The following is a 25,257-nucleotide window of genomic DNA, read 5'->3' as shown; positions in this document are numbered from 1 at the left end:
TCTCTGCAGCTGCAATATTCGAACAATGTTATTTAATGAACATAGAGTATTCAGCTTTTTTTATTATTATTATTTCTGTAAAGATAATTAAGACTTAAATGTGTAAATATAAACAAAAGCAAAAGTGGAATGGAATTTAAGATCAGTATTAAACATTTTTCTTTTGTGATTTAAAATCCTCGTGTACCATATAAAACATTTACTTACTTATGTAATATTAAACTTGTGTCACATTTGTAAGAACATTTGAACCCTATTAATAATGAAAAGTTTTCAGGGTGACTTGTTTAATTTTTTCAACCACATGCTTACTAATAGCTGTTACAATTATATGGGTGTTAATGTTTGCCTTGTTTTATTTAATGAACATACACCATTTAATCTTTTTTTTTTTTTCGTTTTTCTGTAAAGGTAAATACAATATCAATGTAAATGTATATAAAAGTTATTGATTGCTTTATAAGCATACATGATTATGAATTTAGAAACCTTGTTTAGGTTTTTTTTTTTTTTTTAATTTAAAAGTCTGTTGTACAAAAGAACTAATGTGTGTTAGCAATACTTTGAAACAGAAAAGTGCTTAACTGCAGTTGACATATGGTGGACATCAAATGATTTCCTCACAGACACTTGGGTTATCCATCATATCATATAAGTGAAAATGGTCAACATTTTTGGTTTGTTTAATGGGTATACAGAGTAATGGGGATAAGTTACTTCATTTAAGACAGAAAAATGACTAATTAGTGCTTCAAGGAAAAACAAAATGTTTTTAACTTTCATGCTTTGAGACATTTCAAAAAAAAAAAAAAAATACTGGCTGTAATGTTTTTAGTTTTTTTATAAATATCTCCAATGTATGTACACCTTTCACATTCTTATCATTGAAATAAGATTGGTACGAAACCATGTCGGGCACAGCATTTATGTGTAAATGGTTAGAACTCCGCTTGTCCAGGTGATCCCGCTTATATACCGTGCAGCTGAGGTATGTCTATTAATCAAAGTATATGTAACATGATTTAATATAGATACTATTTAAGAAAATAATGGGAGACTATTTTTCATTAAAATCGGTACTAAAACGACTATTTTTAGGACCATAACTCAGTAGCAGTCCTGTACCTAAGATGTTATCTTTAAACGCGTTTTACTCAAAACTTGAAAATGTCCACTTACATCCCTTTGCTTCTCATTGCCTCATATGGTCCCAGAGAACTTTGAACTCGAATATGTCCTTGTCAATTTTTTTGTGTTAGCAATATCTTTTAATGAGTATTATTTCCCTAAACATAGAACCTGTATAAAAAGTTAAATTTTGTGTTTTTTGACTTATTTTTAGTTTTGCTTTTTTTTTCAAACTTTCAATATCTTAACTCTGCATCTGATTTTGAACATTTTTGCAATTGGAAGTATGCATTTAGGACTAACGGTTGTGAAAATAGACGGAACGCCGTGCATGTGTCTTAAAAAAATTCCACTTGTTTTTCCACTTATGCTTTGTATCTTTTGCAGGATGGCATTGACTATTCCACTAATAATGAGCTAAAAAAACTGCAATTTTATGGTGCTGGTCCAAAAATGCCTGGTTATCATTCTCAAGGTAACATTCTTTTTTATTTTCATATGGTACTTTTTTTTTCATCTGTACGAGCTTTAGTTCTGTTAGCAGTGCCACCTAGTGAAATGGAAGTAAGGGACCAGAAGTGTCACATCAGTAACAAAATATCCTTGTTTTAAAATAAAGCATCCATGGTATTGATACATTAACCAAAATACTTTGATCTTATGAAATGTTACTGTTCTGGAACATCAAGCATAGTTATTCATTCCTAAGAGCAAAGCTTTTCTGCCCCCGTTCTTTTAAATCTTCTAAAATCTTCTCCAAAAACAGTTTTGGCATTAGGAAGGTGTCTTCTCTAAGAAAAAAAAGGGGGAATGAGAGCATCCAGCCCCTGGTCTTTATTTGAATTTTGACGTCTTGAATTCAAATTATGTGTTTCTCTATTACAAATTGAGAAAGGAGCCTACTGGTCAGGTTTCTTATTTCTACAGATGGTAAAATAATTACAAAATGCATAAATTGAATTAAAAATGTCAAAACTCAAATTAATTTCCAGGACTTGATGCTATTTTTGCCTAAACAGGATTGTGCAAAGTCGAGAGGATCGGGTATAAATAAAGTCAGTCTTGGGGGGAACATGGACTCCACAGCCCAAAAGGAGGGACATGCTTGTCTATGCAAGTGGATCAGAGGAGTATCATAAGCGCACAGAAATAAAAGCAAAGCAACACCAACTACCAACAAGTGAAAGCATTAAATAATTTGTGATTGCTCAGAAAAATCTCCCTTTTTAGAACTATAAATTTCTAGAAAATGATCTGAGAAACAAGATATGAGTGTCGAATTAGTAAAATTATTCATTTTTTTTTTAAACTTGAAGCCAAAAGCTATATTTTCCTGATAAAGGAGATTGGAAAATCTCTGCAAATTAAGCACTTTTTAAGAGTGTAGAGTTGACATCACAGTATACTTTGATTTGGTTTAAAAAAATTGGCTAAATAATTGAGTAAATTACTTGTTTTTTAGTATTAATTGAAATGAAAATTATAATGCACAGTTGTGTATGTTTAAATTGGTTTAATCACTTTTCATAATGTGTGGGTGCCTGGTATAATTTATTATCAAATGAGGAATCTTTTCAAAACATTCTCATATGGTTTCATTTTTGATTAGTTGTTTATAATGTAGGAAAATATATATATGTTTATATTTATAAGTAATTTATAGGTTTTGATCAATTGAAAAGTTATTGTTTCATGTAATTGATCAGGTAAGATTAGAATGATAGTCGGTTTTATTTATATGCTTTTCACTTTTTCTTTACACAGGAAAATATGATTTTGAAGAGGAATCAAAGTTTTTAAAAGAAAATCACATTGAATGTTTGAAAGACCTTAAAATGGGCCTTGGGGCAAAAGATCTCAAAATGGGATTTGGCAATAAATTATCAGGGAATTTCCTGAAAGAAACAAGAACAATGAGTGCCGTTGAAGCCGCAAAATTAGGTGCCATCTTGAAGCGGAAAGATAGGCCTAAAGGAAAGATGCCGGTGTGTATAATTTACTAAATGCAGTTGAAATCAAATTATTTATAATCTAAATAATCTCCCCATACATCTTAAATACCTCATATGTGCCAGAAGATTTTAAAAAATGTTTTATAATGGATCCAGTTTAGACATTTTCTTCATTAAATTAAGACATTATTCTCTTTAGTATATTAACTCTTCATTATAAAAAAATGGATTTTTTCAGTTAGTTACTTAATATTATAAAGGTTAATATACAGAGAAATAATTATTGAAGCGACTACAAGGGCAGATCAAATATAAACTTTTTTTTTAAAATTGTTTGCACCAACTAAAAAAAAAAAAGCACAAGCGATCCTTTTTCTACATAGTGTCCTTCCTTATTTAAATACACATTTTCTCTATCAGATTGCCAAATTTTTCGTACTGTTGTGATAGAAAGAAGGAGACACGTGCAGAGCCAGTTTCATACGCGCTCTTCTACACTTGAATCATCATCAAATTGTTGTCCTCCTAGGTCTTACTTGAGTGGTTCAAAAAAATGTTAGTCACTTGAGGATAAATCTGGACTGCACGTATGGGTTTCTAGAGGTGTCCAATGAAATTTTTCTTTTTTCTTTCCGCTTTGAAGCGACAGTTTGCGGCCTTACATTTTCATGGAGAAGAATGACGTTACGTATCACTTGCGATCACACACACATTGCACGTTGCAATATGCAGCTTCTGCTTCATTTAATAGGAAGCAGTAATAGCTTGCATTTGTTGTCCTTTTTTCAATAATGACTCAAATGGCACCGATGTTATCTACTGTGTTGCTTGTCCGCAATCTCCTTTCACAGATTGATCTTTTACACTATTTTTTCCTGCCATAACTTTTAGGCCTACTTATACCCTTGAGTGTGCAAAGTGTTTCTTTTCCACATACTGTCGGTGAAGCTGTCTCAAAATTCCAAGGTTTTTGGTGGCGTCTTTTGCAAGAAGTTAAATAATGATGTGTTATACAAAACACTGGCATTGACAGGTGAAAAGCAGTAAATCCAAAATTTTCTTTTTTTTGCATATTTGTCATCTATTTTACATTAGCTTTATTGCACAAGCTTTCTTATTTAGTTTCTGCTGGAAAAAAAGTGAGATAAAACTTCTAATTCAAACATTTCCCTATTGTTACTTGTATCGTATGCAGGGCTTTGCTCACCTGTTATCAACTGTAGTACATTCTAAAATCTTCATTAAAATAATTTCATTGAACTTTAAAAACATTATTTACACGCAGACACTAAGCTACTGTACAGTATATACTAACATAAGACACAGCATCAATGGATCACCCCACTGATAAGCAGCAGGACACAACACCGCTGCTCTCTATTGGACCTCTGCAGTTTTTCTTCTCCAGAACATCCCTTCACTCCTCAGCACCAGCTAAACTTACCTGTGTAACCTGGAGAAAAGGGTCGAGAAATATCTGTGTTGGGAGTGCCGGACATTACATTAGTATTGAATCCAAAACGTTCCTAGTATTGAATGCAAATATCTCAAAAACTCATTTATACATCACTGCCATTTACCTGCCCAGGGCAGAACAGAAGTTTGCATCTCTTGCTCATTCAGTGTAGATGTATTGATTTGTAATGAAGCAGCTCAGATCTCCAATGTGTTTGTGAGTCCGAAAGCTTTTCTTCATACAGCTCCACCAAAATACTGGCAAGGTAGGACCTCAGATTTATATTTAACAGCAGCATTCGAGTCAAATTCTGGTTCATATTTATCTGCCCCACTATTTTGCTATACTTTTTTAACCAACGTGCTGCTGTTTTGCCATTTTCTTGTACCCTAAGGCTAACAACTAATTTTCAGTATACATCATGGTTTTTAACCCTGCTGTGTAATGAAGTTTCTTTCAGTTTTACCTAGTCTTAAATTTACCTAAAATATCACTATAAATAAACGAAATCTGTAACAATGAAGCAATTAATGCTTTGACAAAGTTTTTAAATCTTATTTTCAGTAACTACAACTGGAATGCCTATTTTCTACAAAAATATTAAGTTTATAATTAAAGTGAACTATGGATGTGTAAAATCCTCATCTGTAATTAATGCTCAAAGACAATTTTCTTTGTGAGGAATTTCATGTGCAATGATTATTTTCCCTACCAACCAATAAATTTTATATGCCAATTGGCACAAATTAGATTCGCAGTAAAAATATAAATTTTTGTGTAATGCTATTATTTGTTATATTCAGATCGATCAAATAGTGTGCAATATTTGCAATCGAGGAGATGAAGAAGCTAGTATGTTGCTGTGTGATGGATGTGATGATAGCTATCATACCTTTTGTCTGATCCCACCTCTTAATGAAATACCTAAAGGAGATTGGCGATGTCCACGCTGTGTTGCTCAAGTAAGAGTTATTTCTTTCATTTTTATATTATGGAAGCATATTTTCACTCTTAGTCTTTTTTTATATGTGCGAATAAAACTGTAAGTTGACTATTCATTATACCTATAAGTCCAACTTTGCTCTTTGTTCATAATGTGTTTTTTGCTGTCATTTTTTCCCCTATGTTATGTCTATTCATATACAGTCGAACCCCGATTTAATGAATTCAACTAAACCGAAACTTTTATATGTTAAATCGGAGTTATTCGCTATATCGGTATGTGAAATTTAAAAAAAAAAAAAAACTGCACGTAGCTTATTTAAAACCCCTAATAAGCAACAGTACAAAAATATCCATAATTAGAAAGCGTACACTTTTATTCCACTTTCCACGACTTATTACACACTAGTTATGTGAAATTTAAACTACTGAGTGATAGATGTTTGACAATTTCCTTGATACTTGTTTTGAAATAGTTCTCTTTCGACTTTATGGAGAGAAGAAAATACTGTGCCATTTTCAGCCTGCTGCATGAGATATGTTTTTAGTTTCTGGACCATGTGAAGTTTTTGAAAAAGTAAGTTTTAATGGGAGTTTCATTATTGCTTTCTGCATCAGAATCAATATTTGTTGGTTGCCCCCTCATCCGTCAAAAATTGCTAATTCCAAGAAAAGACTTTTTCTGCTTCTGACAATATGGGCATAATATTTAGAAAACAATCCAATATTTCAAACTCTAATTAACAAATTTTTTTCCCGACTGTTAAAATAATTCATTAATTCGAGGTTTGTTATGGGGTAAATAGGGGTTTCTGCCTTCATTTTAGTCGGGAAAAAAGAAAAATTTGCTTAACACTAGAACCGCGGCAGTTTCGGTATACCGAAAACTGCGAGCTTGGTCAAATTGACCACAATCAATGAAAGCCCATGTTGTTATGCTAAAAGTTCGCTGTAATTATTTGATGATGACATTATTTATTTTAACCATTAAATTGTTATAATAAGTGATAAAAAAATAAGATACTACAATATGGAATATTGTATACAGTTACTGAAAGATACAGACAGTTGAAATAGAAATATTTAGTTTCTTACCGGTCAGTAGTAGTCAGAAGTAGTTTTTCGGCTATTACTTTGTCCAGAAAAATTAGATACAGTATCTTCATTCGAGGAAATATTCTCTTCATCTGGGGGCACATATTCATCAATTCATCATCGCTGAAAACAACTTCTTCATTATCGTTTTCGGATTCATTTTCCAATAATTGTTGCATATATTCGAGGGCCTCGTCATTTGTAACAAAAGTTCCAGATTTTATTGCATCTGGATTTGAATTTGACAACTTTTTTCGTTTATGTACATATTGTCTTTTCCTCCCAGAAGTAGTTTTTCTGCTAGTACCTTGTCCAGAAAAATTTAGATACAGTATCTTCATCCGAGGAAATATTTTCCTCATCTGGGGGCACATATTCATCATCGCAGATAACAATTTCTTCATCATTATCGTTTTTGGATTCATTTTCCGATAATTGTTGCATATATTCGAGGGCCTCGCTAACTGTTAATTTACGCCTATTTCTTCCAACCATTTTCACATCAGATCAATTTTATCTCCGTGTAAACAAGGCGAAAATTCGAACAGACTGATACAATCAAACTATCCAAGGCAATAAGAACAACCAGTTGTGAAGTCATAAAGAACCGAATGTGCGCCAGTTCACCACTTTCCCTTCTAGGCCGAAACAAAACACATCAGAAAGAAAACATTCCTTGAACACACTAACCAGACGCATTTTTCTCACAAGGAACGATAACGTTAAGGTGGGGGTCTGCAACACTTCTTACTATTACTGCAGACGCCCTCCCCCCCCACCTGCACTTCTGTTATTAGTAACCAGGGGTCGATCCAGCGCCAAATTGGGGCCGCTTTGCGGTCCCTTCACAAAATTACGCATGGCAAAAAGCGGCCCCATTCACAAAATTCCGCGTTGCAAAAGCGGCCCCATTCACAAAATTCCGCGTTGTAAAAGCGGCCCCATTCACAAAATTCCGCGTTGTAAAAGTGGCCCCATTCACAAAATTCCGCGTCGTAAAAGCAGCCCCTTCAAAAAAATTTATAAAAAAGCAGCCTTTTCATAATATTTTTTAACTGCAAATGTGTACGTATCTACATGGAAGCTTTCCCCTCTTCCACCTTCCCCCATCTTATCTGTTTGCCTGCTGCGTGAGGTTTTTTTGCTTGAGAGTGTCAGAGGGGGGGGGGGGGAGGAAGAGAGAATGTTGTGATTGGTGGCTAGCCAAAATCCAAGAAAAATAATGAGCAGGTGATAAAGAATTGATTCAATGATTTTCTGCTGTTCCACGAGTGCGAAATGAAGACTGACTCATTTCACGCTACGGCAAATTTTATCACCTATATTCTGTTGGTTTGATTTGCTTCAATGACCAAATACTTCTGAATTAAATATTCTTTTGAATCATTGTAACTTTTAATTGTGTCTTAGTTGCACGCATCCTTCATTTATTTATCCATATTTTGTCAAGTTATGCACTTTTAATTCTCAAAATTAACTGCAAATTGAAACCTTGCCAGTTGCAGATCTTCTAGTTTTTTTTTCCTCTTTCTTTGTTTTTTTTTTTTTTCAATTTTTTAATATTCTCATGTTTTTTCAATTTGTTTCTATTTCCTTTAGTTTATTTTAAAATAGTTTAAGGTTCATAGTTGGCGGGGGGGGGGGTATCTTAGGGAACGGTACGAGCAAAATTTCTGAAAATTATTCCCGAACGAAGGTTAAAAAGAACACTCGAAAATCTTATATTTTCCTTTTTTTAATCATTTGCATAGAAATTCGGACTGAATACTGGCACATGCTGATGCAAATCGTATTGTATGGCAATTAATTAAATCCTGTTAGAGTATGAGTGACTACGCGGGAAACGCCGAACAACCGATTGGCGAAATTCCCTGTAGTCTGTAGTTGATACTGTCCGTTCTCGAAAGCTCGCTTGACACGATTGCATTTAATAAAAAAAAAGTGTGATTAGGCCAGGGTTACCCACTTTTTCTCATATTCTTTAGTTTAAAGTAGCGTTTCTCGATCTTTTTTTGACACTCGGACCGGTAAAACTTCGTCAAAAAATTTCACGGACCGGTAGAAATTTTTACTTTTTTTTTTCACTAAAATAAACTAATCTATTTTGTCTTTTTTTTTTTTAAACGAATGCCAGAAAGAAAAACCTTTTACTTAAAATAAACTTACAAAAGTTAATTGTAAGATTGTTTTTAATAACTTACACACTTTGAATGTAAAAATAAGCGCAGCTAATTTGTGTAAATTTTCATAAGCGAATAAATCTTGGAGAGAAACCACAAAACGTATGCAAAGTAATGGATATGTTAATGCATAAAATATCGTATAAAATTAGGAATAAAAATAAAATAAGGAAATTTTATTTTATTGGAAACAGGTATAATTCTTTGAGGACCAGTCATATTTTCTCGCGGACTGGTGCCTGCGGAGAATTGCTGGTTTAAAATGCATTATTCATTTTTTCTTTCCTGCTATTTTTCTTGTAGACTACGTGTAGAAGCAAAAGATAACTTCCAAAGTCACGCTAGTTTGAGCGTACAGCATTCAGTAAACCAAAAGAATAACGGTATCGTTATTATTTATTTATTTATTTGCAGTTCAATCCTAGATTCCTTCTTTTATTGATAAAATACAATGCCAGCTGAAAAATATCGTCAGTCATTCTATTTAATCTTGATGTCTTCTTAAAATAAATATGAAACTTCGAGATGAGCAATTTCGCAATTTTTTAACGTATGTCCGCTAATGGTGAGCAACAGGAACAGCGCGCAAAAGAAGTTTTATTGAGTGGGATTTTATAAAAAGTTGCAGGAATCGCGTAATCTGCAGACGATAAATTTAAAAAAAACTGCAGACGATAAATTTAAAAAATGTGGTAACTGTATATTATTCCAGTTCGTTTTCTTTCTCGGTATTAATTTTTCTTTTGTAACAGATCGTTTGTGATCCAGGAGCGCAGACGATATTTTTCGTAATTAGCTTCTTCGCACTTTCGCGTGTTTAAGTGGACATTTTTTAGGCGCATCAAAGAATAAGTTGTTATTCTATTCGATTATAATTTGTGTTTTGCAAAATATTTCGTTATGTTTTTAGCGGATAATGGAGCGCTGGAGGTAATCTCAGTTTGGAGAGATCGCTTGTTCGTTGAAAATTATTCTTCAAGAAATTAAAATATGAAACGAGGACGTCCTGCAACGGGAGGTACCTCCCGAAATTCTGCGTATTATGTTAAAAAATTTCGCTCTTCGAACGTTGGGTCCCAAAATATCGTGAATTTCTTCGTCGGCAATTAACAACCCCGATAAAATCGCTACCACCACTTCATCATGCAGTAACAGTAGCGCAAATGTTCCCGTTTCGGAGGACTTGGAAAATGCGGTAAAAGATAGCAACGCAAATGTTCCCGTTTTGGAGGACTCTGGAAATGCGGTAAAAGATAGTACATCGAATGACAGTGAGGGCAGTTCGCGAAAGTACAACGATTTTTGAGGCAAAAAATACTGGAAGTGAATCTGGAGCAACTTCAACTGACGATGATATTGAGATTTAGCCATCAAATAATGATTCAAGCATTCTATTTGAGAGTACAAATGGAAATAAGAAGCATGCAATAAATGAAAAGTACAATGCAAATTATGAAAAGGTGTATAGCTGGCTTTACTATAGTTATTCAGCTAAGGGTTTTTTGTGCAAATTATGTTCATCGTTCATGGATGTTAGTGATTCGAACAAACCTTGAGTTGATATCAAGAAAAGCCGTCACCATATAGAGTTTCAAAAAAAACATGAGTGCAGCAAAATCACAAAGAGGCTGTCAATGTACAAAAATCTAATGCTAAAGAAGGAATTCTCAAAAAAATCTGAAAGTGCAGAGATTGGAAATGAAGCAAAAAAAAAAAAAAAAAAATTAACAGAAAATTGATTGGTAAGTTTATTCAAATTTTGTACTTTATAATCAAGAAGCAATGGGCCATTTCTGAGAATTTTGATTCTCTAGTTAGATTTTTGGGGGGAAATTTAGGTGACAATGAAATAAAAAAAAAAAAAAAAAAAAAAAAAAAAAAAACATTTGCTAACTTGTGGTAAGAATGCCACATTTCAGTTCAAAACATTTATCTTTGAAAATACCGAAATTCCGTTGTTTTCAGAAAATCCTAAATTTTACTTTCATTACGCAATATATATTTAGTCTTAATTTGTGTTGAGTTTCAGAATCAAATTCTAAAATAACTTTACTTAAAATAAAATTCTTTTATAAGCTGTTTTTATATTTTTATTTCTTTTGAAGACCTTGATTTCCTTACATCCGCCATGGTAAATGAATTTTTTGCATTTTTGATGTTTACTGTACCTTGTTAAGAGGCAAACAAATAAAATTTCTTTATATATTTATTAATATAATTAAATTGCAAAGTTTTAAACGAAATACCTACTCTGTAAGAACGTCAAATGTCAAAAAATTAAACGCTGAATGCTGGTGCAGTATTATTTTGGGTTTTAATTACTTTTAAGTTTTTCAAACACATACATGGCATCTTTAATGAGTATTTCACTCCTGTGTTAAGAAATATGTGATATCTTTGAGTCTGTCCATATTGTATTTATTAGGAGTTATCATTACGTTCAGCAGCATGTGCAATTTTCATTGCTCTAAAAGTATTTGAGAGGAGCAAACAGGAAATCTGTTGTGAGACTTTCACCTTAAGAAAGTGTGCCTTGCATATGTATATTTGGAAAAAAACAATAAATGTAATGTATGTGTCAAATTACGAATAAAATGTTAAGGGTCTTACTTCCCCCCTCCCCCCAGCGCATTTTCTCTTGACAGCTTTCAGGTATTCTTCAAGAACTTGCAATCTCCCCTGAAACCTGTCTAGGGCTTTTCTATAACGATACGGCAGCTAAAAATGCTTTTATATAATCTTTTCCAAGAAAAAAATCACAAGAAGGCCTTTTCACAAAAATAAAGAAAATTCACAAAAATATTTTGCTTTTTCACAAAAATAAAGAAAATTCAGAAAAATATTTTGCTTTTTCACAAAATGGGGACCCAAAAAATAAAACCTTGATGGACCCCTGGTAACAATTTACTGACCTTGAAGTATTGTTCTGCCTTCGTCTGGGAAATGGAGAGAGGACTGAAGAAGCTTTTCCTATTCTAGGAAACGTTGAATTGCAACTTTAGTGCTTGTGATTATAATGGGGACCCATTCCGCAGTTTTAGGTATAAGTATTAAAAACAAAAAAGTAGTAAGTATTTAATGTATCATAATTTCACAGATTATTATTGGTATAAAAATAGGAAAAGTCACGAATTTTTTTTCCATTTCGTTTTCAACTTTTTGAGGAAATCGGAAACAAAATTGCTTTTGGGTCAAAATGACCCCATCCGGGGTTCTGTTGTTAATCATGAAATTCGTTAAATGGAGGTTCGTATGATCAGGGTCCGACTGTGTATATTTTATAAGTCTTGGCATTATAAAAGACAATTCTATTATCCACAAAGGCAATAGCCGGGTTTATATGAAAAATCTGCCCTTGCGGCTTTTTCGACCTGTTCTTAGTGGATCATTTTAGTGTCGAATAATAAAAAGACCAAATTTTCAGCTCTTTTTCTCAAACAACCTTCAAGTTTAAAATAATTTTTTAATGAAAATGTAATCTTACAAGAGAAAAAAACATAAAGGAAACCATAAGAAATTGAGACATATCCTGCATAAAGTTATTAAGATTAGATCAAAATAAATTAATTCAACGGATGCGATCAGCTTTTGCTGATGAATATCCATCTTGTGCTACTGCATTCAGATAGTTTAAAGTTTTTTTCTGAAGTCTCAATAGTAATAACTTTATGCAGGATCTGCTTTGTTTTTTATGGTTTTCTTTATGCTTTTTCTTTGGTTAGATTATAATTTTGTTTAAAAAAATTTTTTTTATGAATTTTTTAGCAATAAAAAAAGATTCAAATTTGTTTAAACGCAAAATTATGAAAAGAATATATATATATATATATATATATATATATATATATATATATATATATATATATATATATATTTATATATTTTTTTGGCATTGTTCCACCACTTCAAAAAATTTAAAAAAAAAAAAATCTTAATCTAGAGCAGTATAAAAGCCATTTTCAGACAAAATTTGGTGAGTTGACACTTTCCAGAGAAGTATTAAGGAAAAAATATTTAAATTTGATTTCTGTCGCCAAAAATTGGCTTTTCATTCAAAAATTATGACCATAATATTTTTTCATGTATTTTATTTCAAAGAATAAAAAAAAATCACCATTCATTAATTTTGAATTTTTTCATGAAAAAGAAATTAAAATCACAAAAGCAGGTTTTTTCGAAAAACTCAAAGGTGGTTTGAGATGAAGAGCTGAAAATTTGGCAAATTTTTTTTTATTCAACACCAAAATCATCCCCCAAGTGAGAGCCCAAAAAGCCGCTGGGACGGATTTGATACATAAACCCGGCTATTGCCTTTGCGCAATGAAATGCCCACATGTTGCAGTGTTACAAGGAAAACATTTTTCAATGCATGAGAAGTGAACCTCATGAATCAAAAAACATCTGACCGAAGCAAATGCAAATTATTTGTGCATTATAATATTGTTTAACAATCTTCTTTTCAGCACAAAGGAATTTATTTCTTACATGAAATAATATTTGTTTGTACTCTGCTTTCTAATTAAGCAGACTGCCTTGTGCTCAGTATGCAAATTGACCTGGTTCAGTTCATATACTTTAATTGAGATGTTATAAACATGGAAATATTTATTCCTGTTATGTTGTTGGTGGCACCTTAGCAAGTGTTTGCTTCATAGGGAATGAATAGAAATTGTCCAGTATCGTTAGCTTAAGCAAGTTTAAAGCACTCTTAATGTTCAGCCATTCAAAAGCATAGTCTTCAAACTGCTTATTTTTCTACTGACCAGGGTTTGTGTGTGCTTGTGTTTTAAACTCTTTCAACAGATATAAGATAATTGAAAGTGAACTTTTATGGTATAAATTTTAAAATTTATTATAGTGTAATGTCAGGCTAAAAAATAACATGTGCACAGAAAACAAATAAGGAATGATGTGTTAAGATGTAGTTTGTCATGTAGAAGTATTTATTATTCTTTGGTTGTACAGTCAAATCACATTTTTAAGAAGTCCTAGGGACCAGCGAAATCATTTTACTGTAGCAAATTTGTTATACTGAAGAATGTTGACATCATTCCTATATAAAATTTGAGTTGGGGAGGACCAAAGTCTTCTCTGAAACGAGTTTCGCTGAAACTGACTTTACCAAAACAGAATTTGACTATGTTTTTTATCTATGGCTAATGACATGCAGTCATTTTGATTATGCCTCTAGGTGTAGCATAGCCATATAAGTTTTTATTGTTTTTATAAGCACTTTATTTCTTGATCTTCAGATCACAATGTCTTATTATAAAAGCTGCTTTTCAGTTGGCAAATAATTTTCTCCAATCTCATTTAAGTTTGTGCAGTCATTTTCATTTTTGTATTGCACGTTATTTCTTTACATGTTGCTGAATATTGCACAAAATATTTATGTAAATTAATTGATTGCTTTTTCTCATGTTAGGAAGTTTGTAAACCACAGGAAGCATTTGGTTTTGAGCAAGCCCAAAGAGAATATACTTTACAGGAGTTTGGTCTGAAAGCTGATGAATTCAAAACTAACTATTTTAACATGCCTGTGCATGTAAGTCCTTTAAATATATGTTTATAACACAATAATATTTAAATTTTTCAAATATATCTTTTATTTTCATTTATTTATAAATCAAATTGAATGTTAAGATTGTTACAGATTTTATAAATTTCATACTTATCATATTTCATAGCGAGTGCCGTTTGCTCTGGTAGAGAAAGAGTTTTGGCGTATAGTCAATGCCGTTGATGAAGATGTCACTGTGGAATACGGTGCCGATCTTCACACGATTGATCATGGTTCCGGGTTTCCGAGTAAAAAAACAAAAACTCTGCTTCCAGGAGATGAGGTAATATTTGAAATAAATATATTCAGTTTTATTCTGTTTCAAAAGGAAAAATCATCTTCATACAAATTCATAATTTGTAAGTAAAGAAATCTTTTTGTTTTCTTTTCTTGAATATTGCAGGAATATGTCACTTCTGGTTGGAATTTGAATAATCTTCCAGTTCTTGAAGGCTCAGTTTTGAAACACATCAATGCAGATATCTCAGGAATGAAAGTATGTCAATGCTTTTTGTATTGTAAACTTATTATTAGCTTTAAATTTATTTTGAAATTGAGCTTTTTCTTATGTTTTCATGATTATTATTATATAAATCAGTTTCCAATCTGGGTTATCAGACAATATTTTTACCTAATGTACTTAATAAATAATAATGGAAAAAATAAAACTTCCCCTTTTCTCATTCAAAAAATTTTTAGTGTGGTGATGTATTGTACAATACAGTCAGACCTTGTTAACATGAACTTGACAAGGACGATAAAACTCTTCGTGTTAATTGAATTTTGCGTTAACTGATTTTGAAATTTTCCGGATTTTGTGTAAGCAAACAAGTTTTTTTTTTTGTTTTTTGTTTTTTAGAAAATATAGGAACCAAAGTACCTTTGTACAAAAATGTGCACCCAAGCATTAAAATTTATAGTTTTGTTCTAATTCTAAGCAAATATAACTACAAATTTAAAACTTGCGTTGTGTTATCAGGATTTAAAACAAGATCAGCAAGGTGAGGGAATCCATCAAACATTTATTTTCTTTTATACCTTGATTACAAAAAAAGGACAAAGAGGGCTCAACGGTACACAAATTTTACAAAGAGGACAATAATTTAGGATTCAATCGAAGGCAGTTCAGTTTTTCAGGCACTTCTTTTTTTTAAATATTATAATTGGCAAATCTCATACCTTTTGAGGAGGGTTCCGGTTGTGTAAAGAGGTAACCTAGGTTGATAACACCAGAACACTTTTCTGTGAAACATTCCACTCTATGATTATTCTAGCTCCCAGCGTTCCACTCCACAATCAGACTGCATCTGGATAATTATCTTGCAAGGGGGCCTTTCAGATTCTTGATCAACCCTCTCATGCTTTATATCTCCTAGCTTCTTGCATATTTTTTTCTCTTGGCTAGGACACTTCTCCTTTTCAAGCCGTCTTGGGAATTTTATACCACTCCCCATATGGCATTTCTCTCCGTTTTCTTACCAGCCTCTATCCACCTTGTTGTTTCTCCTCTTTTTTCTGTTGCCACCTCCCCCCCCCCCAAAAAAACCCCTTCCCAAAAATATCACCCCCAGACCAACAAGTGCAGAGTTGAGTTGAAGAGAGTGGATGGGGAAAGATATGTTATAATTTGATATCAGTAAATCCCACAAATTGTATAGCAAAATATAATTGAGGAACAATTTCCTACAGCACAAAATAATTAAAGTCTTAAAAGAGGTCAAATAATACTCTAATATCTAAATTTTCAAATGATTCAGTGTTATAGCTAACTGTAACTGTCAATTCACTGTTTACCTATAGTTGCTACCTTAAGACATACCAACAGTTTTAAGTAAGAGAAACACAAGTAATTTCGAAACAGACCAATTTGGACCATTTCTCTATGAGAGTGCATTTTCAAACATTTAATTTTTCTTTGAACGCAAGACTGGATTTTCGCAGCAATGTTGAGGGTAAAAAAAAAAACACTTTAACGCTTTTAGACCTTAAACCTCTATATGGGCAGAACAGGAGTTCAGAATTAGAACTTTTTTTTTCTTTACTGTGAAATTTTAAATCTAGGTTTGTCAGCTGCTTGGTGAAGATTTCACTGTTCATCCAAGCTTTTTTACTGTAAGCATTATCTACAGCTAAAGCTCATACTTTCTTGAAGCAACGTGATTTGCACTATTTTCCTACACAAGGAGAGGAATTTTCTCGCTGCCATCCATGTCGCTTGCGTTCAAGTGCAGATCTTTTGACTTTCGAAAGTAATTTCATGTAAAGGTATGGGGACTTTCTTTTTTCTTTTCCTTTTTTTTCAAGAAATTAAAATTTTCTTCGTCTTATGCGGGATTTCGTCTAAATCCTCTTTGTGTTAAATGACTGATTTAACACTCATTTGTAGCTTTATCTGACAGAGAATGGTATTTATTAGGGAATTGCATTTATTTTGGGCTAAACGAAATTTTGTGTTAATCAAGTTCATGTTAAGGGGGTTTGACTGTATTAATGATGCATTATTAAATAATGTCTTCCTTTACAATTGTAAAAAGTCATTTTTGTGTTTGTTTTGTTATTTGATGAAATGTATAAATGCTAAGTTAAGGTTTAAAAGTGCACTAAAACATGGTAGCTTAGAAATTAGATTATTTTTCCCAAAACTAATTCTGATTGTTATGTTTAATACTGTGGACCAACGTGAACGAATGTCACTTGATGGTCTGCATGGAAACAGTAAGCTTACTTGAGCAATGACCCTCATAAAATAACTTTTCATGATGAGCGATTTTTATGTCAAGACATAATGATTGTAAAAGACCTGTGGCCTGGCGGGCATTATTTTGTATGCATCTACTACCAATCTACTTATTGTATGCATGCAATAAGTAGATTGGTTGAATATGGTACATTTCATAGAATGTCATTTTTGCTTTGCAATATTTTTTCAGTAGTACTTTAAATTCAAAAATAATATTTTTCATTTAGATACCATGGACGTATGTTGGCATGTGCTTTGCAACATTTTGTTGGCATAATGAAGATCACTGGAGTTATTCAATCAATTATCTTCACTGGTAATATTTTACTGTTGTATTTAAAATACACTTTGTTTTAATAAGCTTTTTTTTTTTTTTTTGAGCAGGTCTAAAATATAAACTTTTTCCTTTCAAAATTTATTCTCTCTTAACAGTTCAGCTTGGGATCAATATGAAATGATAATATATATATGCTGGCTATGTTCATTTAAAAAAATCTTTGTTAAACTTATTGATATGAATTGTAATTTTTGTGTGTGAGTAATTGTTTTTCATTCAAACCTTAAATTTCCAACTCTTTTCCTCAAATCTGAATTTTTTGTTGAAGTTATTTAGTTTTTCCAATGTTTTTTTAGATCAAGATTTTGTCGTATAATTGCATGATAATTTGGAATGCTTAGTTTATGAACGTGTTTTTTCCCCCTACATCTGCATAATCTTGAGTTTCACAGCCTACCAGTAAAACTTGACAATTGACTCATATTTAGAAATATTTTATATTTCTATGTAATTTAATGTTTAAAAACTGCAGTGATAATTTGTTTTGATTCTAAATTATTTTTATTTTTATGTTTTAATTTATATAACATATTTTAGTTCATTGATTAAATGCTCCATAATTTGATACCAATTTCACTATGTTTTGTATAGAATGTGTACATAACATTACTTGCATACTGGTCTATATTAAACAAAAAACTGCCCAGGTTTTTAGCAAAGCTTATGCTATTCATTATAGAATATGTGAAATTGGCTCAAAAGATGACACTATGTAAGTAATATGTTTTAATTATAAATATTGCATAACATTATGAAATGTTGTAGGTTTAATATGTTTGTTCACATAGCTTGTCTTTCAATGAACCTTTAAAAATCATGATTCAATTATTAGACCGCTTGGGAATAACAATTTGTTCAAACACAATGTTTGAAAAACAAATTAAAATCATTAATTTAAGTAGTTCTTAGTTTTGGTATTCTTTTATTCATTGAAACTATATAAAATGTATGTTTTGATAAAGTTTAGTTACCTAGCTGTCTGAACCAATTTTGAAATTTTTTTATGTGTAATCTGTTTTCTAGGGGTGAACCAAAGACATGGTATGGAGTTCCAGGAGGTGCTGCAGAATGCTTCGAAGATGCAATGAGATCTGTAGCTCCAGAATTGTTTGACACTCAACCAGATTTATTGCATCAACTTGTTACTATAATGAATCCAAACCTTTTAGAGAATTTGGGTGTCCCAGTGAGTAAATTGATCGTTCAATTCTACAAAAAAATTTTCTTCAAAACTGAAAACATACTATTCAAATGTTAAGACTCTTCTGTCTTTTTTTCATTGCTTGAAAAGGGACATAATATTTTGTCCCATGTCTATAAGAATGCCGCATTAAAAAGATTAAATTTGTTTATTACATCTTATTTCTATTTAAAAAATTCAATCTGTTTAAAATTGGAAGTAAGCAATTGGTTTATATATAAGTTATTCTAACAATTTCTGAAAATAATTTAATAGTAAATTGTTTTAGAATTTTTTATTTGTCACTATGCAAATCATTGAAAAAATATTTTTGCGATTCCAATGTTTTCAAAAATTAGGCTAAGCCCTTGGTCGTTCCCAATAATTTATTTGCTAGTACAGCTCTAGTGTGGATGTGTTTGTATGTGTGATAATAATACCAATCAATTAAACCAATCTGTAGCGTAGTTATTTAATGTAGTACAAAGTATAAAATTTTGTTGTAAAATTAGTTGTTTAATTCTAAAATGTGAAACAAATTTAATTGTTTACACCAAAATCCAATTCATTTTAGAGTCTTTCAGATTTTTGACTTCCAGTGGTATCTTATTTTCCTGAAGTCTTTCTTTTCTTTGAAAAAAAAATTGAAGTGATGAACTCTAGTTATTGTCCTCTGTTCATAATAATTAAACTCATACATTTTCCATTAACAACAAATAAAATTGCAAAGTGAAAATAAGGTTTATTTAGAGTCCAACTGAAGATATTTCTTGACATTTGAAATCTTCATACGTAGAGTATGAAATCATTTGGAAATGTATGATGAACTTATGAAAATATTTCAGGTGCCGTTAGAGATATTATGTTTGTAATGATATTTTAGAGATATGTCTAAATTGTGGAGTTGGTGTTGTCATTGGTTGAGACCAGAGCAGCCTCCAGCCTTTATACCAGCCTTACTTTCATTGGAGCTCCACCTCCTTCAACCTTATTCTTTATTCTTACTGGCTCTGTGAAAGGGACTTGGATCTCCCAAGTAGCAATAGTAGCAAAAAAAAAAAATAATAATAATAATAATAATAATAATAAACTTAATAAGCTAAAATAAATAAATAACTAAATAAAAACGTTTAAATAGGAAAGTTATGCTGTATAAAACTCTTGCATGCATAATTGTTTTGTAGTTTTTGTTTGTATGTGTTAGGCTTTTTTCTTTGCATGTGTATAAAAAAACAGTTCTTTATTATTTGAAACATATATGACTTCAACGTTTCTCTTTTGTCCTTGCAGATTGTAAGAACTAATCAACAAGCTGGAGAATTTGTAATAACTTTTCCAAGGTCTTATCATGCTGGATTTAATCAAGGATACAATTTTGCAGAAGCAGTTAATTTTGCCCCTGCTGATTGGGTAAAGTTTTTTCTGTACATAATTTCGAAGACTTTTTGACTAGAATTATTTTCCTTTGTACAGCTCTTGGAAAGCAACAAAATGCTTCAAATTGCTTTGCCATTGTGTGCACTATGAAAGCAATTAAGGTGTCAGCTGACAACAATTCAAGTCTTTGAAATTTTTTAAATAAAATTTGAAAAGATGCCATATTCATGACAAAAACTTCACTCTAACCCTAAAACTTTAGTTAGAATACTCAGTGTTTGACAACATAATGATTTCAAAGTGTTCAAATTAGCATGTATACCGAATTTGACTGTATTTTACCATCAGAACAGAAAACTAAAGCCACCCAGAGAACCATTAATATTTTTTAAATACTAGTTTTCCTTTAGAGCTTCATGTTGTAATTAAAACAGACATGGGGATTTTAAAGAAGTAAGACAAATGACTTGAATAAACACCTTTGTGCATAAAAAGTAAAATAAGAAATAAAAACTTCAAATCGCACAAATTGCAGATTACTGCAGACACGTGATTTGACGTTACAAAGAGCGCTTTTGTCAATGCAAAAGAAATGAGCTTAGGGATGAAAAGATATCTGGATGTCTGTAACCTGTAATTTATGCTATTGACGTTGTTATTTCTTACTTTACAATAAGATGAATATTATTGATTAATCACATAAATTTTAAGTAACTCCTTACACGGGGTTGCAAATTGTTTATGAAGCCTGAAATTTCCCCCCAAACATAGCATTTTTGCCCCAAATTTTCCCAAACTGTATTTGCCATGTATTGCAAGAATTTTTACGTATTGCAACTTAGCAATCTCCTATGGTAAACTGCATAGCTTTGTTCAGTATGTCTAGTCAATGCCAGTTGCTAAAGTTCTGCCATTAAAAGTCAGGTTATGAAAATTTAAAAATTAACTGCAAAACATTAGAATTTTATAAAATTTTGCTTTAATATCGTTCTCCCTCCCTCTTTTTTGCTTCTACTTTTCAAAATTCTTCCCCAGAGAGCCCAACCTTTCTCTCAAACCTAATTCAAACATTCAGGCATATTCTGCATTCTCAACTCCTTTCAAATTACTGTAGTTTTAATAAGATTTCTTACTTTTACCAAAGTTTAAACATTCAACCATGGTATATGTACGCCATGTGTATTATTTTTGCATAGCAAAATATCGATGAAATATTTTGGGATGAACTTCGGATATCAATATACTTCTCCTGATTAATTTTTCACTAAGATAAACAATGTTCCAGATTTTAAAAAATGGGCCAAATATTAATTTCATAATTCATAGCAGAGATTACATTAATGTTCTAAATCAGCACTTAAAAGATATCTATTATTTTTATATTGGAGCATGCTTTTATCAATGTAAAAGATAACAATGAAGGTGTAAATACTATAAATATAATTTTTTAAAGAACATGTTAGTATTTCAGTGCGAATTTTTCTCAATTTGTAAAGCAATTGCTGAATTAATTACTAAAAACTGTATGCAAGGTTAAATTTTGTACTAATTATAAATCTCTCATACAAAAAAAAAAAAAGAAAGAAAGAAAGGGGTGTGGTTGTTATTAGAAATTTTTAACTCTTCCTCTTTTTATGATGCCTTAACAATTGAAAAATCTGGAAAATCTGCATTTTATATGGTATAGCCCTAATAAATTGACCCTCTGAATGTGTCCCTAGTGTAAATACAGTTGAATCTCGATAACTTGAATATTCCTTTATCTCAAAGTTTTCATTGGGCCCCAAACTCTAGAGACTGTTGTGGAAACGTTTCATAACTCAAACTACCAATAACTCAAATGTTTGAACTGGTCTCTTGAGACTTAGAGTTATCGAGAGTTGAGTGTAGCATTCAAATGAGTTGTCCGATAAGTTGCCCCCCCCCCCCCTCTCCAGAGCCGGATTTGGAAGTGTGGATGTCCCGGGGCAACGAAGTTGTGGAGGCCCCTAATCAGGGTTTGAAAAGATCATCATGTTTTCGAAAATATGATACTTTGATATATATCCCAATATTTTCATATGTATGTATATATCTGATATTTTCGACCCATGAAAGCTACGATATTTTGTAAAAATTTTATTGTGGGGGCTCCTTTGTTGTGGAGGCCCCAGGGCATTATCCCCGCCTGCCCCCCTAAATCCGGCCCTGTCCCCCCCTATCATCCCCCAGGACTGTCCAATACAATTTGTTGAGTTAGAGAATTTGATTCTTTATCAGTTTAGTTCTGAATTAAGTGTAAAAAGTTTTTTATCTAATAACCTTTAAGAATATGACTTTAAAAATTTGTTAATTTTCTTTCTTTTTGCTTATTTCCATCTTTTCTTAAATTAAAATTTTGTTTGTTAGCTTCCTATCGGTAGAGTTTGTGTGTCACATTATGGAATGCTGCACCGCTTCTGTGTCTTTTCTCATGATGAACTAATTTGTAAGATGGCCTCTGACCCTGATCGACTAGATATCAGCATTGCAGCTTCTACCTATCAAGATATGCTAAGAATGGTTGAATCAGAAAAAGAGTTAAGAAAATCATTGTTAGAATGGGTGAGCATTATTTTTTCTCTCTTTGTCATTTCTAAGATTAACACTTAGCGTTAACTAGACTTTAAAGAAATAAATGAAGAAACAAAATACTCCTAATTTGTTCCTTTCATTTATTTCTTTCAAATTTAATTTTTACAGCATACTTTTTAGAACAATAAATGTTACCGCTTAACAATTCATGATTTTTTTAGGCTAAAGTATATTTATAATACTATTTTTTTAAAAATTTTGAAACAAATGTGAATTAAGGTAAGTGAATTAGAAGACATTATCCGTTTCTTGAATAGTATCCATTATAGGTAATAATGGATACTATACCAGAAGTGGATAATGTCTTCAAAAAATAAAGATAAGGCTTTTTTCCCCAGCTAGGTGGCTCCTAAAAAAGTAACTAGCCTAGACCACCTAGCGAGGGAAAAATTCTTATTTTTATTTTTCAAAGAGGTTGTCTGTTTCTGGTATACTGTAGGTGCAGTTATCTTGTAGTCGGAACTGAAAAGGTTTAATTTGTTTGCACGTGCTAATTTTTTTCTTTATTGCAAGAAACTGTTTGAAGATAGAATATACAGTAGAATCTCCATTAAGGGACACCTCTGAATAAGGGACACCTCTATTTAAGGGACATTTTTTCTGGTTCCAGTCCCTTTGAATAGGGACTTCTATATATTTACCTCTGATTAAGGGACACTCTGTTTAAGGGACAGTCACAAAAAAAAAAAAGCAAGAAATAATGCATAGAATACATTAGACATAAGAAATAGTGAATTTACTGGAATTCAAGTTTCACTTTTCCCCTAAAAATTAATTGAGGTAAGTTTGACATAAACATATGTGAAGAAGACAAGTAATGTAAAAAAAAAACTTGCTGAAATGAACATGCATAATTTGCCCTCTCAGCAATTTATTCAAGTAGGTTCTGGGCCGACGAAGAATGCACAGCAACTAATTAGCTTTGTATATAAAACTTAAAAAATTTGGACATTAATTGTAATTCACATAGTTTACATTGTAAATTACGTAACATAAAGCTAGTGCATGTAATGAATTACTTCAAAATTATTTCTGTATGCTACAAAACATTGCCATTACAAAATTTTTAAAAAAATTTTAATTAATAAAATAATATAAACTTAGATATTTGAATAATTATGAATTTTATTTAACATAATGACACATTTTCAGTATTTAATCTTAAGTGTTAATAGGTAATACTTATTGTGATATTATACTACTTAGTACCCAGCATCCATCAAATCATCCACCTCCGAATAAGGGACACCTCTATTTAAGGGACAAAATGTCTGGTCCCCTTAGTGTCCCTTATTGAGAGGTTCTACTGTACATGATTAATTGGAATATTTTCCCCATATATTTAAACAGTATTCAAATTGACTTGTTTAGCAGACCAGAAATCTAGCAAATCTTTTCTATTTTTAAATAATCACTCTTTTTTAAGAATGTTTTTATGTAGTAACTGCTAGTTTTTCATTTAGAATAATAAAACTTATTTAGTTTTTCAATTTAAAAATCTTTTACTGGTTTATTTTTATAATGGTTTTTAATATCTGTTTTATACATTTTGGGGCAAACGTGGTTGAGTAGTGATAATCAAACCAAAGAACACTATAATTAGCTACATTGGTGTTGCATAATTTATTTAAATACACTTATTTCTCTGACGAGTCATTCCATGTCAAGTGACCTAGGGGTCCCCACTCGACCATCTCCGATTTGGATGAAATTTTACAGAGGAGTAGAGATGCCTTTGAAACTAATCAATGCAAATTTTCAGCTTTCTAGATCCAAATCCTGAGGATCTAGCATATCCGAAAAATGTGATCCAAGATGGCGGATCAGCTTTTTGTGCCAAATTGTAAAGTTTATTCCAATTTTACAAAAAAAATTATTATACTGGAAGCCTGACATTTTAGGCGCTTAAAGTATGGTTGACCGCTAGTATATTCAAGTATTTTTGTGAATTTGAGCTCTTTAGATTTTGTGTAGCATGCATGTGAACTTGTGAAAAAGCACGATGGGAAAAATTTTTCCTGGATTTCAAGTTGTCATAAAATCTAAACAAAAATAATTCAAAAGCTCGTACTGCGTGATTCCATTGTAAAAATGGCAATTTGGCACAAAAAGCTGATCCGTCATCTTGGATCACATTTTTCGGAGATCCTAGATCCTCAGGATTTAGATCTAGGAAGCTGAAAATTTGCATTGATTAGTTTCAAAGGCATCTCTACTCCTCTATAAAATTTCATCCAAATCAGAGATGGTCGAGTGGGGACGATTTGAAAAACTAGGTCAGTTGACATGGAATGACTCTGACATTAAAAAAAAAAAAAATGAGATTGTAAATTTAACTCATTGTTTTAGGGTGTAGCTCAAGCTAATCGAGAAGTATTTGAATTAATTGCTGATGATGAACGGCAGTGTGAATATTGCAAAACGACTTGCTTTCTGTCTGCTGTGACTTGTTCGTGTAGCAACAGTAAGATACATGTTTTGCTTATATATATATATATATTTTTCTTTACTTCTTTTCTTTCTTTTTTTAAATACGTGCTTTTAATTATTTTTAGATAAACTTGTTTGCATTCCCCATAAGGATAAGTTGTGTCGTTGTCCTCCGGATAAACATTGCTTACTGTAAGTAACCTCATTCATTTGCTGAGATATTTTATTTTGATGAGACATTTTATGTGTGATACTTGAAATTATATA

The 25,257-nt window shown here is 31.7% G+C and overlaps 1 protein-coding gene across 1 annotated transcript in view; it reads left to right on the top strand.

The window, feature by feature from the left end:
* Positions 1 to 25,257, top strand: part of LOC129227818 (lysine-specific demethylase 5A-like) — a 163,755-nt gene that overhangs the window by 29,649 nt on the left and 108,849 nt on the right. The window contains exons 7-18 of the mRNA XM_054862431.1: positions 1,516 to 1,603; positions 2,893 to 3,113; positions 5,340 to 5,498; positions 14,179 to 14,298; positions 14,441 to 14,596; positions 14,717 to 14,809; positions 17,281 to 17,369; positions 18,414 to 18,576; positions 19,861 to 19,980; positions 22,336 to 22,530; positions 24,910 to 25,024; positions 25,116 to 25,182. Coding sequence (XP_054718406.1) covers positions 1,516 to 1,603; positions 2,893 to 3,113; positions 5,340 to 5,498; positions 14,179 to 14,298; positions 14,441 to 14,596; positions 14,717 to 14,809; positions 17,281 to 17,369; positions 18,414 to 18,576; positions 19,861 to 19,980; positions 22,336 to 22,530; positions 24,910 to 25,024; positions 25,116 to 25,182 — 1,586 coding nt within the window. The remainder of the gene's footprint in view (positions 1 to 1,515; positions 1,604 to 2,892; positions 3,114 to 5,339; positions 5,499 to 14,178; positions 14,299 to 14,440; positions 14,597 to 14,716; positions 14,810 to 17,280; positions 17,370 to 18,413; positions 18,577 to 19,860; positions 19,981 to 22,335; positions 22,531 to 24,909; positions 25,025 to 25,115; positions 25,183 to 25,257) is intronic.

This window comes from Uloborus diversus, chromosome 8 (genome assembly GCF_026930045.1).
Source record: "Uloborus diversus isolate 005 chromosome 8, Udiv.v.3.1, whole genome shotgun sequence".
NCBI classification, from domain to species: domain Eukaryota; kingdom Metazoa; phylum Arthropoda; class Arachnida; order Araneae; family Uloboridae; genus Uloborus; species Uloborus diversus.
The sequence above is the reverse complement of the archived record's forward strand: the minus strand, read 5'-3'. Positions and strand labels throughout refer to the sequence as shown.